The sequence below is a fragment of the Melanotaenia boesemani genome, chromosome 20 (assembly GCF_017639745.1).
Source record: "Melanotaenia boesemani isolate fMelBoe1 chromosome 20, fMelBoe1.pri, whole genome shotgun sequence".
In the NCBI taxonomy this organism is placed as follows: Eukaryota; Metazoa; Chordata; class Actinopteri; order Atheriniformes; family Melanotaeniidae; genus Melanotaenia; species Melanotaenia boesemani.
Window position 1 is genome coordinate 21,225,025 of NC_055701.1, and position 15,284 is coordinate 21,240,308.

Consider the following 15,284-nt stretch of genomic DNA (forward strand, 5'->3'; position numbering starts at 1 on the left):
CATCATTGAGAACTTGCTCCTGTACTTTTCCTCTTGTGTTATTCACCACAGCTTGAATCATAGCACATGTGAAAAGGTTCATCTTTAGGAGGAGGGAATGATAATATTAATAAAAAAAATCCCTAGAGTGAAAAATTGGATGAACTCCTTTCAGTGACATCCTCTGGTGAAAAATTATTACTGCAGACATAACATGCAGCAGGAGAAATAAATGAATGCTTCCAAAAATAGCGCTCACCTTGTGGATTGTATTCAACCACATTCAGGCTTTATTTGTCAGTATCATGTTCAGCAGATCTGCTCCATCTCCACAGCATAATAAATACTGCATGTGCTGAGCATGTATGTTCCGAGTGAGGATCTTACAGCTCATTACACCAACTTTGACTCTTGTCTTTGGGCTGAAAAGGGGGGTCTGTTCTAAATCTAGCCAATCAGAGAGACAGTTTTTTTTTTTTTTATCTTCTCTCTTGCTCAGTTCAGCTACTAGGGCCCATTTGTTAGAATAATTACATGGCTGTTGACTGCAACCCAGCTTCAAATAAAATCAGCACTGCGCTGGTTCAAAGCAGCAGAATCATCACATAAAATGGCTGCTCACTAGAAGAACAACTCATAAGCTGAAAGAATCCACAGAGAACAACACTGATCGGTTGTTTACAGGGGATGATCTGGACAGAGACATGCTGTAGAGTATCTTTGTCCTCCCTCACTTTTTTTGCTCAGAGTGGGCTGTGCGCTCCTGATTTATTTTGAGGTGGTCTTATCACAGCTGTTGTATCTGTGGTGGCAGCTTGTCCGAGCCCCTCGACACTCTTTCTTTTCCCCCTCTGGCCCTTGGTCCTGGTAAGACCCTATTTGCTCATTACCCTGCTTCTTCATGAACATTTGCACGTAAATAACATAAGAAATAACATTTAGAGAAATGGCAAAGATTTCCAATCCTCCTCTTATTATTGAATGTACTAATAAGCGTCTCACTGAAACTGACGGCTGTTTGAAGCTTGCCAAGATTGTTGAAAATGAGAAGCTGTTACCTGCACTGAGACTTGCCTGCGTCATTTGTTCACTAAACTGAAAGAGAATCACTTGTTGAAAGAAAAGAGAACATTTTAACACCTTTACTGTGCACCTCAGGTGTTATTTTCCTGTACAATGAGGAAATAATTAATGCATTTCTCTGCAGTCCTAAAGTTTTAGTTAAATTATGATTTGAACATCTGCCTCCCTTGAAAACACTGAATATAAAACGGGTCACTTACGTAACCTTGGTGTGTTTTTTTTTTCTTTTTATCTTAAGACTAAATGCTGAAAAATGCAGCTTCTATGCACATAACAATTGACAATGATATCAACAACAGTGGATTAGAAATAAATAAAATAAATAAATAAATAACGTGCCCATATTAAGAAGTTCCTAAAATAGCTTGTGGGTCTGGAACAGGTGCCATGTGCTCTGCTTGTGAAAGCACAGGCAGCATGAAGGCTGCACTAATTTTATGCACATAAACAGGCTCTGACTGGGAGCCTGCACACATAGAGAGAGAAAGAAGCAGGCAATGCCACGTTATATGACTGCACTTTAATGTGCCAAGAAGTCTGTAGTTAGTTTTACTGGCTGATGTTACATCATGGTTTTGCTACAAGGGCGATGCTTTCTAAAATTTGTCTTAGAAGTAATGTTTACTATGAAATGATTATGTTTTCTACTGAGTTCAATCTGTACAGTAAACATGAAAGGTTGGTTTAAGGGAATGTTTACCCCTGTGCTGCATCAGCTTGGCTCTAAACAACAAAACCAGGCCAGTTCAACGCCCAGACTCTTTAACCACAGAGCCGAGCTGTTGATATGTTTGGCAATGTCTTATTGAAATAAGCAATGTTGTAATCTAGTAGGCAAATACCTGCAAATTATTTATCACACATGATAACATTTATGTTTGTTACCTATATCATAGCACTAATGCAGCCTGATGCAATCTCAGAAGTAGATTCAGATGTTTCTTTGTGATGCAACAGTCAATCTGTGACTATTTTACAGAATGTAGAGTGTTCAGGTCTGGTAGTGAGATCATACTGGTAAAGTTATGTCTCTGGACATCAATCAGTCAGTTTAAGATTTTGTGACTATTTCGTGTTTTGGTACGTCATATTCCAACTATCTGGAAATGGGTTGAAAGTGCTTTTCTCAAAGCTGCCATGGTTGCACCCGCTCAGTGTTGGTGCCGGTTTTTGAAATTCAGACAACTTCAGATTAGTCATTTTTAGTTTTTACCAAATGTTTACTGTGAAATAGAGGAGGTTAACTTACAAATTACTGTTAGAGCCAAAATTATAAGCAAGTTTTTTCCATTTGTTCTTCAATTTATGGACCGATGCACATATAACTTAATAATGAATGAAACAAAGTCATTTTAATTCACCATTTTTGTTGGTTTGATATGCTGTTAGTTATACAAATAATCTCCTTGTAGCCAAACTTTTGCAGGATTTAGAGCCTGAAGTGAAGATAAGACATCAAATAATACACTGTAAACCCATATATTCTCTAAAAAAAAATGCATACCAAGTGGGATGTTTTGTAGTAGAAACTTGAACTGGCTATTGCTGTGTGTAATACTGATACTGCTTCTGAATTACATCAGACTTCTGGCATTTCTCCAGTCTCTAGCAGTCATTTCACACAATTACATGTCCATCTGCAGAGATCCAATCTGCTGATACATTAGCTCAAACAGTTTATTTGACATTTTGAGTCCAGTAGGAAAATCACAGCAGTGGAAAAATCAAGAGAATTTGTTTCTGGCTTCCTGTGACAAGTCAACGTGTCTGAGATGAAAGTATATCAGATAATAAGAAGAGCAACACAAATCCTTGTGAAAATGATTAATTTATTCTTGGGCTGTCTTGAGCCAGCTGTCTCCCATTTCGTCCTATCTTAGAATAATGGAGACTTGTCAGGAGAGCAGCCCTGCCCCCATTGGTCCTGAGGCATCGCCGTCCGACGACCGCCACATCGACCTGACAGAGGACTTAGGCCAACAGCTGGAGGACATCATTAGCACCTACCAGGCAGCCCAGATTCCAGCTGAGCCAGAGGACATAGAAGAGGTCACAGCCGCCAAAGAGCCAGATGCCCGCAAGGACCAGAAACTGGAGAAGAAGATGCTCAAAAATCTAGGTCTTTTTTTTTCTTTTTTTTTTTTTCAGAAATGTTTCATTGATTTTGGCTGAAGTGGGTTTGATTCAGCTCAGTCAGGAAAAGTCCAGGTTGTACTGAACCTGATAAGTGTGTAAGCAGAGCTGTAATGTGTGTAAGTACATCCATCAGGTAAAATAGTATTTCCATATGCATTTTATAGTTGCGTCAGGTGATTTTTCACAACGTTCCTGTCATCCCAGATGACTGTTTCTGGGGGAATATCTGTATCAGTGTGTTAAAAATCTACTACAGGGTTGCCACTAACAGGTGGTAATCAACTAGAAATTCTCTGTGACTCTTCAGGGAAGGAAGCCATGCTGCTGATGCAAAGTCTGAACAAACTTGACACTCCAGAACAGAAACTGGAGGCCATCATCAAGAAGCATGCTGAGCTCGTGAGTGCATAACTAAATGCAAAGAAATGAATGAGAATAAAATTTTATGAATGGTGCAATGTTGAACTGAATGTGTTTGTTTCTGAAGCTGGAAGAGCATCGCAGCGATCAGAAGCAGATGAAAGTTCTGCAGAAGAAGTTACTCCAAGTGATGAAGGAGAAGGACCAGCTTCAGAGCGAACACAGCCGGGCTGTGTTGGCTCGCAGTAAACTGGAGGGGCTGTGCAGAGAGCTGCAGAGACATAACAAGACTTTAAAGGTACTTCACTTCTGATTTTACTTAATGACAGATTGTTTTAGATAAACTAACCCAGCATGGTGTCAAATCAGATGTTTAAAAAGTGCTTTTAGCAGTCATTTGAGCTGAACTGGCAGGTGGTGTCACCATATGTTCATCTCAACAGGACAGTCAAAGCTGGGAATTGGTGTATTGAGCACTAAAAGGCATTTTTGAATTGCAGGAGGAGACGCTGCAGAGGTGCAGGGAGGACGACCTCAAGAGGAAAGAGATCACCACCCATTTCCAGGGGACTCTCAGTGAGATTCAGTCCCAAATAGAGGAACACAGCAGTCGCAACACCAAGCTGTGTCAGGAGAACAGCGCTCTAGCTGAAAAACTGAAGGGACTCATTTCACAGTATGACCAGCGAGAGGCGGTATGGAGCCTAACAAACACTGAGCAGACAAGCTGTAGACCAGACAGACATAGCAGTTACAGCAAAGCATAGGAAGGTCAATTTACTCTCACTCTACGCGAGTGGGAGTAGAGTTCATGTTGGATGTACTGTGATTATGTAAACCCACACAAATCTGTGCCCATGAATTATTTGCAAATTTCACTCTGGTCTTGCATCTACTAGACACAGTACTTAGCCAAAGCGCCCTGAGTGAGAAATGAAACACCTCATTGTGAGAAAATGACTCATAAATTCACCCAAATGTTTTGCAGAACCTAGAAAAGGTCTTCAAGCACCGAGACCTGAAGGAGAAGCTGCTGGAAACCAAACTCACTCAGGCAAACACGATCCTTAAGGAAGCAGAGGAGAAGCAAAAGCTGGAAAAAGAACACGTATGCTTTGTGAATCTGATTTGTTGAGCACTACAAGCATTATAGTAACATATTTGCAAGTATAATCTCCTACTAGTCAATTTCACAGAACATTTCAATGTCCCACAGCTGCTAAAGCAGGCGGCAGAGTATAAACTTCAGCTGAAGGTTATGAAGGAGCAGGAAATCGAAACGAAAGGCCAGGTAGAGTTACACGTCATAGGCAACACTGGCTTGCTTTTCTGCTTATGTGTAGACATATAAAGTTTTGCCATTATTTCTCCTCAGCTTGACATGTACTCCAAGAAGTTTGATGAGTTCCAGGGAACAGTGTCAAAGAGTAACAGTGTGTACAGCAGCTTCAAACAGGACATGGACAAAGTAAGAACAATTTAACAGAATATTTGCAGTCAGCTTCTTGATATCTGTTTGAGAATTTAGCTTATCTGCAAAAATAAAGATAAAAGAGTCCCATGGGATATTCACTTAAAAAAAACCTTGACAGGTACGGTATTTTTTGGATTGTGTGCCATGCAACATGATTTTTTATTATTTTGTTTGATTTTTTTTTAGATGGCAAAGAAAATGAAGAAGCTGGAGAAAGAGTGCCAGTCATGGAAGACTCGTTTTGATGGTTGCAACAAGAGCCTCATTGACATGGTGGCAGATGTAAGAAACATTTTTTCACACAAGCATTTCTTTATTTCCAAAAATCCAATCCCCCCAGGCAGAATGTGTTTAACAGAAACAACGGCAACTGATTTGAGTTATCATTTGCAGAAAGCTATCAAGGAAAAAGAGTTTGAGCTTCTCACATTCAAGAACCAGAAGCTTGAGAGTCTCTGCAGGGCTTTGCAAGAGGAAAGGAAGAATCTACATGAGAAAGTGCAAAAAGCACAACCAGACATAAACCCGGCTGAGCCAACACAGAAGGAAGATACAGAGGTGCCAGAGGACCTAAAAAAACCCAAAGAGGACCACCCAGCCCTAAACTCTGCACCCCCTGCCTCTGCAGGAGCAGCAACACCCACGGCCCCACTGACCGAGAAACTGGCCAAGCTGAAGGCTGAGCAGGCGCTTCTGAAGGAAATTGCTGGTTCTTTCACAATCTCTCATGCTGTACCTACAGAAACAAGCACCTGCCAACCACATGGACTCACTGAGGGCATCCAGGGGCAAGAGGATAATCACACAGAGGATAGCGAACAACACCAGGAAGTCCACGAGGATGGGTATCAAGAACAGAGAGATCTGGAGATGGAGTCAGTTGATTAATCCTGAAACCACTGTCACAAGAAACCTGACACACAAGAGATTCATAGAAATAAAAAGAAAAATGCTTGCTTTGTGTTCAGTGTCTCATCCTCAAACTAAGCACTGAAGAGGCTTGTTTTGTTCCTACAACAGGCCGGCTATAACTATGCAGATTTATTATTTTACAAACATAAAAACTGACATAACATAGTACACACTTCCCTTTTCTCTACATTCAAATTTTTAATGTTTGCATACAGGACATTATGTTGCAGAGCTTAGATGAGCATGAAACTCATATGATCATCAAAACACAACATTGATATTGTTAAAAAATCCCTGATCTAAAGATAATGTGAGGCTCATGAAATGAGCACAGACAAATCACACCTTCTCATCACCATAACAAAAAAAAGATGTGTAAAATATAACAAATACAACTCTCAAACTGCAATGTAGATTAAAGCATCAAATAATTCTTTTAAAAACCTATCTTATGCACAGAAAACATGGAGCGGTTTCACACTACTGTTGATTACAATGAATTAATCATGTGTTTTATTTTGTTTAGAACAGCAACAATTTTTAAGCATTTTCAAACTGACAAAATAATGCTTGCAGGCACTGTATTTTTAGATAACACGGCCACAGCAAACTGGCCAACAGACATGATTTAAACAAGTCCTCATGGTTAAAAAAAATGCCTTGTGGTACTCAGCAGAAATAGAGGTAATGCCATTTCCATTAAGTCTAAGGTTTTGTAGTATCTGGATTCATAGAAAAGTAGGGTGGTGCATGATGAAGTCAAGTGAAATCTGTTCTAAAACTCAATGGCATTCTTCCATATTCCCAGTGCACACAAACTCAAAAAACTAGTTTAGCAACCTATGCTATTTATTCTCTATTGACAAGCGCTACACAATGTTTTAACATGTGCTTTACAAGCTATAAAACATTCAAATAAGAAAACCTTTCAAAGAAATACAAAAACACTTCATTAAGAATTATGGCGCTGTATGGACTGATGAAACAGTTTAAGACTAGAAAAATGAATAAATTAATAATGAATGGATGCTTTCTGATTGCTGGGTAGTTCCCATGTAGGTGTCGGCTACTGCACATTCAGCCATGTTACATAAGCTTCCAAAATCATAGAAAGCTGCAAAGGGTCATGGTGCGTGGAATGTGAGGATGCAAATGCAGGCTGACGATTCAGGCGTAATGCAGGAACAAAGTTCAAAGAAAACAAAGCCAAAAGTCTTATAAGGGACTAAACTGGAGAAAAAGGACAGAACTAAGATGGTAACATGACAACGAACTGGCAAAATGAAAAGAAAACCAATGGATATATATATACACAGATGGACTAATGAGGAACAGGTGAAGTGAATGAACAAAATCAAGCCAGGTGAAGCAGAAAGCAAAACACACAAGAGAAAGCCTACAAAATAAGAAAAGGAAAACTAAACGTGACAAGACTACACCTAAATAAAAAAAATAATAAAATAAAATAAAAAACCCAGAGAGCAAGATACAAAGCTCCATTTATCAGAACAGATGGAGCCTTAATCACCTCACAATAAATTGTAAGATTACCTCTTGACCGCCAAACTAAAACAAGAAAAATAGTGTTAACAGTTTACATGGGCTGTTATAGTAATAATGTTGTTTTTAAGTGATTTGAGAGGGTTGGAACATTAAACAACATTTAAAATGCTATGAAATATCTTTCAGGTGAAAACTACTGAAGTTGAAATTAGCCTATTAGCAAGTTAAACTAAATTTTTATTTGGCTAGCTTACAATAGCTTACATTGCTTTGGCTAGCCTATGTATGCTAACAAGCTAACAAGGCAAGACAAGTTTATTTGTATACCACAATTCATGTACAAAACAATTCAAAGTTCTTTAAAAGCATTACAGCAGGGTGAGCAGAAGAGGAAGCACATAAAGAACATAAAAGAACATAAAGAGAAACCATATAATATTAAGACATAATTAAAATGATGTGCAAAAATCATAATAAAATCACATTACTAAAGTAAAAATGTTTAAAGATAAGCAATAGTCTAGATTAGTTAAAAAAAAAACACTGTAGATGTCATGCATAGGCACATGAGAGTTTTGTTTTAAGCTTTATAGATTTGGTTTTAAAATATACATTAAAACGCTTAAATCAACCCTACCCACCCACCCACCTACCCAACAAGGCCAAAACAATGATGAAAAAAAACAAAAAAACCCAAAAAACATCATAAATCTAAGTAACACATCACAGACATAATGGTGACAATTAAATGGAAAGAGTCCAGGTTTCAATAAATCTATCCTTATACAATTATACTTTAGCTTCTCCAGTGGAATTAAAGAGATCACCTTGTTAATCCAATGTTTAAATGAGGGAGGTCTTTCGGACTTCCACTGCATGAGAAATAATCTCTACGCCATCAGAGTCAAATTAAATTATAGAATGTGACTGTGAAGTCGTAAAATGTTCCCCTGAGAGTGATTTTCCAAATGTTTGCAGCCATACTTCATGCAGCCATAATCCAGCTACACTGGGTCACGTGTTTTGGTTGTACTGGTCACTTAACAGCAAAGTTTTATCCCATACACGGAGTATCCGGGGAGATCCCAACCCAGTTGCCATTTATGGGGAAAAGAACACTTTTGGTGAAATTAAGACTGTAGCCAGACAGTTTACCAAATTGCTCCAGAGTGTGTATTGTTCAGGATTGATTCCACTGGGTTAGATATATATAATAGAAGATTGCCTGCATATAGTGTGGACAGTTTTTTTCTAGTAATACCTACAATGTACTGTTGCATTCTTTTGGACATAGCAAATAGCTCATTGGCTCAATCAGGGGTGCCCGAAGTAGGGCCTGCAGGCCAAATTTGGCTCGCCAGCCCATTACACTTGGCCCACCAATGAGATATTGAAACTATGTCACACACAAAGGTTGACTCACACCTCAGTGACATACTTACCTTGTCAGGGAGCCAGGTGCAACCTAACATTGACAGGCTAGTAATGTCCAAGGATCAACTTCATGTGTCCCACTAGTGTTAGCAGTTTGCCTTGTTGAACATGAATTGTTTGTAACTGATGACATTTTGCACTATATATGGTCACAATTTAGCGTGTTATTTGCACTGATGGAAAAGAATTTGTTTGCATACACGAACAATAATTGGGAGAACTATGATTTACATTTATTTGTGTTTCACCCTTAAAATTGCTTGTTGGACCCATGGCTCAATGGTACATTTTCACTTTGGCCCTTGGAGGCAAAAAGTTTGTGTACCCCTGGGTTAAATCAAATAAAAATGGTGAAAGGTAACATTCTTGCCAGTTACCTCTATATAACCTAAAACAGTCTGCTCCAAAGTAATTTGAGCTTATTGAAGCTGCTGACAACTTGTAAAATTTTCTTATCCATGAAGTAAAGTAGGGACCAAATCTAAATTTGTCAAGCCCTACAAATAAATAATCCCACTCAACCCAGTCAAAGGTCTTCTCTGCATCACCTCCGCCTGCCGGGTTGAGTGGGAAGAATAAAGAATGCTGAACAGACGCCTCACATTACAACAGGCTCGTTGGGCGCTATGAACCACAGTCCAATAGGTCCCTGTCTTTTTTAACAAAACCAAAATAATAGGCTGAATCAAAGTGAGAGGCGGTTTCTTATCTGATGTGATTTCCTGAAACAGTGAACATGAAAAGGGAGCTAACTTAGTTGGGAACAGCTTGTAAAATCCGTCAGGACCAGGGGTCTGCCTGCTTTGCATGGATCTTGTTGCCTGTGTTATTGTGGGGGCATTAAGCATGTCTTTTTCTTCTGTGGTCATTTTTGATAATGTGAGGCTGTCTAAGAATTCCCAGATGTCGGTAGAATTTGCAGATGCCTGTGATTTGTAAAGTTTAATGTAACATGCTTTAAACTTATCATTTATGTTTTGTGGATGCGATGAAGTCAAGTCCGATGAGATGCAACTTTCAGGAATTGCACTTTGCGCTGTACCTTGTTTAAGTTGATGACATAACTTCCCTGCTCTCTCCTCGTGGTCAGTATATGCTTGTCTTATTTTGAGCATTATGTATTCAGTCTGTCTTATAGTGAGGTTGTCAAATTCTATTTGTAACAATAGAAAAGAAATGTTTTTAACCTAGATTTAAAAGTTACATTTGGTGGAAGTTTGTTCTCTACTGGCAGTTTGTTCCACTAGTTTGCAGCATAACAGCTAAATGCTGCTTCTCCATGTTCAGTCTGGACTCTGGCCAGGACTAGATGACCCGAGTCCTTGGAGTCAAGAGTCTTATTAGGGTTATAGTCCCTGAACATATTGTATCACAGATGCATTCTAAGCCTAAACCGTTCTGGGATTTGCAGACTATCAGCAGGGTTTTAAAATCTGAAAGTGTTGTCTGTACATGTGATTCTGTAGGTTGTTGATGACGGAAATATTTAGCAATGTACAAAAGGCAGAAATGGTCTAAGCAGGGAAGGAGCAGGATTGTTTATGCACACTGCGAAATGCAACACAGCTAATAATTTGATTTTGTCAACCCAAACAGGTCCAACAAAATGTTTTGATACCAATCAAACACAGATTATGCACACACCAGTATCAGCCCAGCACTACTGGGGAAAGCTAATCAGACTTGTAAGGCTTGTCTGGGAGTGTGTGTTCTACTAAAGGTCCTTGTGTACCATGCCAATAAGTATGCAAGATATTAGAAGAAGAAAAACCAATGGAATTCACTAATTTTGTGCTTGAAGACTGCAATTTTTTTTCTAAAGCAGTGAACTTTACACAGCAGATACATTAATTTCTGTTTTTTGTACTTTTTTAAAATGTTGTATTCACATCTTTTTCCTTCTAAACTGTTCACATCATCATCCAAGTCATAAACCTCTTTTCCAGGGAAGATTATGTCAGCAAGATAACGGCAAACCACTTTAGCACATGTTAAAACCACATGGCCCCACAGTAGGAGTCATATGGTCTTGCACTGGCTTGCAGGCAGAAGAGGCTTGTTGTAAATTTAACATAAAAAATTGTGCATTATGAAACTTAAAAAATGACTAAATAGACCCTAAATTCTTGAGCAAAACAAAGCAAGACTCATAGGAAGTGTAAAATAATAAAGGATGCAACAGATTGGTGCACATGCTCATGTTTTTTTTTTTTTTTTTTTTGTGTTACAGCATCAAATTCTGAATAAACATGAGCTTTTAAAAATTTACCTTCATATTGAATGTTAAACGGAAACCTCAGCTTAGTTAAAGTTTAAATTCCATTTTGCTCAGCATCCCAAACTGAACTTGATGCCCTGACCTAAACTTTGAGAGGTTACTGTGGTCACTGATAAAAAGTTGCATATCTCTTCAAACAATTACAGACCCACAGTCAAGAAGAAAATGGCCGATAGATCAGAGTCAACTGCAGTTTCTTGTATAAAAGCTCTCAGAGCTTTTGTTGAAAACGGCAAAGCTCTGCAGGACCTCGCAGAAAAGGAGAGCAACGAAGGTATGCAGCATCTTGTGTAGTCAGACAAGTGCACTTAAAAATAGACGTGCAGACACCGTGTTCTGCAGTTGGCAGACAAATTACAGTGGCACCTCTGAGTGCCACATGCAGGAGGCCTGTCAATCATTATACCTGAAAAGTCAACACATGGACTGTTACACGCTATCTTCATCCATGTTGTAACTCATGGGTTTTAAGGAGGAATTCTTCAGTCAGAAAATCTGCATAGAGCAAAAACACTCATTGCTGGGTCTGATTGAAGCTGGTGCAGCTCTGTACAACAGGTTACCTTCAGGTTGCCTTTGTTACAGCTTTTGCTTATTTTACTATAGTTATGTATTTATGAGCCTCATGGAGCAAAAACAGTTTGACAGCCTGTTTTCTTCTAATTTTACAGCCTGCCTGTCACAAAGAAACAGGATGCAGAGGAGCTATGGGGCAAAAACAATAAGTAAGAGCAAGAATAACATCACCATCAAACAACATCAAGATCAATGAGATAAAAAAAATCTTTTAGTGTGTTGAAGAAAAAACATAGACAGCCACCTGAAAATGTTTCCTCACAGATGAAAATATTCCAGCTACATCTAGGAAGCTGTAGCTACTGACTGTTGGGACAAGGATGTAAGACTGTTTAAATGCTTAAATTTCTTCACCCAGCTGTTCCTAATGAAGTTCCTGAATAAGCCTTCACCCTAAGAAGCTTATTTTTGTGATATTTTGTGTCATCTGCCCTCATTCCCTAACTTTTAGGCTCTTCATCTTACAGATTTCCCCCTTTAGTGAAACTTCAAACTCTTACTTCTGCTGTCAGTCCGTATGCTTCTTCGTTCAAGGGAGTCCTATCTTATCTTCTTCCTTCATTCATGTCCCTGCTCCACCAAGATGCTACACAGGCGACAAATCACCAGTCATAACAGATTAAAATTCAGCTCTTTACCTTAAACCTTAGTCCCATCCCTTCAGTTGTACTTGTAAGCAGTCTGTGTCTTATGTACAGCAGACAGCAGTCAGAGCCCTCTAGGTTTGGGGTATCAGGAAAGAAAAGGGACAAAGCAAAGAACTTTCTGTTGGCTCAAGCATATATAGCATTTGCTTAAACTGCAATGATATTTTGGGAGTTGTTTAAGGTGTTCAAAATGTGCTCTTCTGTGACCCCTTTCTAAATAGCTGTTAGCTTAGCTCCCTGTTAAAATTCTTCCCATATTCAGTAACCTGAGGGTGCACTGACAGCTGTCTACTACAGGTAAAACCCTGATTGCTCCTAATTCCTTTACACAACCCAGTTGAGATAAATCAAAATGTGACATGGCACAAATTGTCCTTATAAATTCAAAACCCTGGTTATCAGACAATCAAATCTCCTGGGGTGTCAAAATTTCTAAGTGACATGTTCCTTCCGTATCACTCAGACTGATATTGCTCATTTATTTACAAATTGCAGTAAGCTAAAACAACCCCATGTTGCTAGTGATTCCAGCTGTGTTGCTCTGCAGGATGCTGTGAAAGAATTTCAGTGGCTAGAGGTGAGACATTGAAATGAGAAAAAAAATCACACTTGGCTGAATCTTTTAATTTTTACTGAGTGCAACCAATGTAACACAGGTGCAGTGGGATGCCTTTTTGCAGCGTCTGGATGATGACTTACAACTGAATACGAAAATACTGGACAGGAACCATCAATCAAGATGCACTTACCAGATGTGCTTCTCATGGATGCCAGAGCAGGAGAGTTAGTCTGACCAGCTTTTTCTTTTATGTTCCCATACATATCAGAGGTGTTGGGTGCAAAATTCCGCATTAGTTTTGCTATTAAAGTAATCCCTTAGTTACTTTCTCTGTTACTGCACATGTGCAGATAAATGATTTATTTTGAACATATTTAAAAAAAGCAATAGCAAAATGTATATTAGATGCAGCACACATCACTCATCTAGCGAAACATCTTAGGGGACAGTTTATAGCAAGCTCTCACATTATTTTGAATTTGCATGAAAAGGACAACATTAATCAAGGTGAAATGCAAATTCTGTTGGGTGATAAGTGTCTGTCAGCAACCTAGACCTCAGTATTAGATTATAAAAGACACCTGCAGACCAAGCTAAGCTCAACAACACTGCATTAAATCAACACTAATTTTTAATTTAGCAAAAACTGGTGATCTAAGGAAAATTAAGAATCTTTGTTGAGGGTCACCATCTTGTAAATAATTGTCTCTCATTGACAGCAAGTGTTGATGGTTAGATTGAATCTTTTTGGGCTCAGAATGGTCAGAAGGAAAGAGATGGAGAAAAAAGATGGACCATGCCAGGAGTGACTGAATCACAAGATCTACACATAACAAGCCGGCATTGTATCAAAATCCCATTCCTTGCTAAATATGACCCCCAATTTTTTGTTATTTTTTGTTTTTGTTTTTGAGGTATACAAAATGTAATACCGCTGAATACTTTCAATGGTGTGTATATTTGAACAGTTATTTTATTTATAATAAACATGATTTTTTTTCAATGTAATTTTTATAATAATTGAAAGTCATTCGAATTTTTTTCTCTATTAAAAGTGGTAGTTTGTGAGGATTAAAATGGACTGTGATATGGTTTTAGTGGCTGATTCTACCATTTCAGTGTAAAAACACTAAATCCGGAAAGATGTGGCGTGTAACAAAATCAAAGTTCTGTGACAAAAAAAATCAATATATTATTAAAAACTTTCTATTGGTATTTAATCACTTCACTAAAATAACTATTGTGTTTTTATTCTCTGAGAATGAGCCATTTATATCCACTTGCTGTGGGTCCACAAACTGTACATGCCAGCTGCCATATTTGTGCCAACATTTTTAATAAGGTGTCTCTGAGAGCAAAAAAAATGTGTGAAGTGAAAACACTCTCAGCTTTGAAACCACAGTACCAGCTTTGTTTGATAGATGCTAGAACAGCATTTGGAATAAGTAACACCTTAAAAGTAAGAACCATAGAAGAAGACAGTGCAGGTGAGCAGAATATTGAAGAGGTTACCTGTAGTGCAGTCATGGCTGCACACGAGGCCACTGGATCCACTCGCAGATGAAAACATGTTTATGTCTGAAAGACAAGTGCTTGTCATTTGAGGTAATTTCTTTGTCCATCTTTACCAATAGATGTTAGTAATTCTTTCACATTGTACCTTTAAGTTTGAATTCAGCGTCTGAACAATGTGAGAATACCAAGGAAAATACAATAATGCCAACTTTTGATTTCCTATTTGCACTGAACCCAACACACCTTTTTTTATTTATAAACATAATGGCTAATAATATAAGGGGATTTTACGTTTGCCATTTCTGTTCTTAGCCTGCAGATCAGCTTTGGATTATACACCATAAAACAGATAAAGCAGTTAGCAAATTTAAAGCTAAAAATATAATTATAACCAAAAAGAGCTGCGAATGGGTGGTTATAGTTTCATCTATTTTTATATATATATATTTAATATACTTTATCAGGAAATGTAACTGTGTTACATTACAGAACAATGAATCTGCAGAACTATCTTAGAGATAAAAGGACTTTGCTGGTGTTAATCCGTCAGTTCTCTTGTCTGCTTACACAACAAAGATGCAACAAAGACTCATTTACCCTCAATGCAATAATACCCTTAACACTATAGATCTTCTAGAGGTGTGTTTCTGTTATACTGCGGGTTTGACATAACGTAGCATAACTGACCATTACAAATCAGGGAATAACTGGTTGAAATGAATACTCAGGTGAATTTATCCCTACATAGATAAAAACAAGAAACTGTTGTGATTTAATGGTTTTGAAGGAGCATCTCTGAAGAAAGTGTTAAACTTCATATGCTACTAT

The 15,284-nt window shown here is 38.3% G+C and overlaps 1 protein-coding gene across 1 annotated transcript; it reads left to right on the forward strand.

The window, feature by feature from the left end:
- The first annotated feature begins 41 nt into the window (after nucleotides 1-41).
- txlnbb (taxilin beta b) lies at nucleotides 42-5,970 on the forward strand. The gene is made up of 10 exons (XM_041972464.1): nucleotides 42-846; nucleotides 2,943-3,181; nucleotides 3,506-3,597; nucleotides 3,686-3,856; nucleotides 4,059-4,253; nucleotides 4,547-4,666; nucleotides 4,775-4,849; nucleotides 4,934-5,026; nucleotides 5,219-5,314; nucleotides 5,426-5,970. The coding sequence occupies exons 2-10, from the start codon at nucleotides 2,947-2,949 to the stop codon at nucleotides 5,918-5,920; spliced, it is 1,572 nt and encodes a 523-aa protein (XP_041828398.1). The 5' UTR covers nucleotides 42-846; nucleotides 2,943-2,946; the 3' UTR covers nucleotides 5,921-5,970.
- The last annotated feature ends 9,314 nt before the right edge of the window (nucleotides 5,971-15,284 follow it).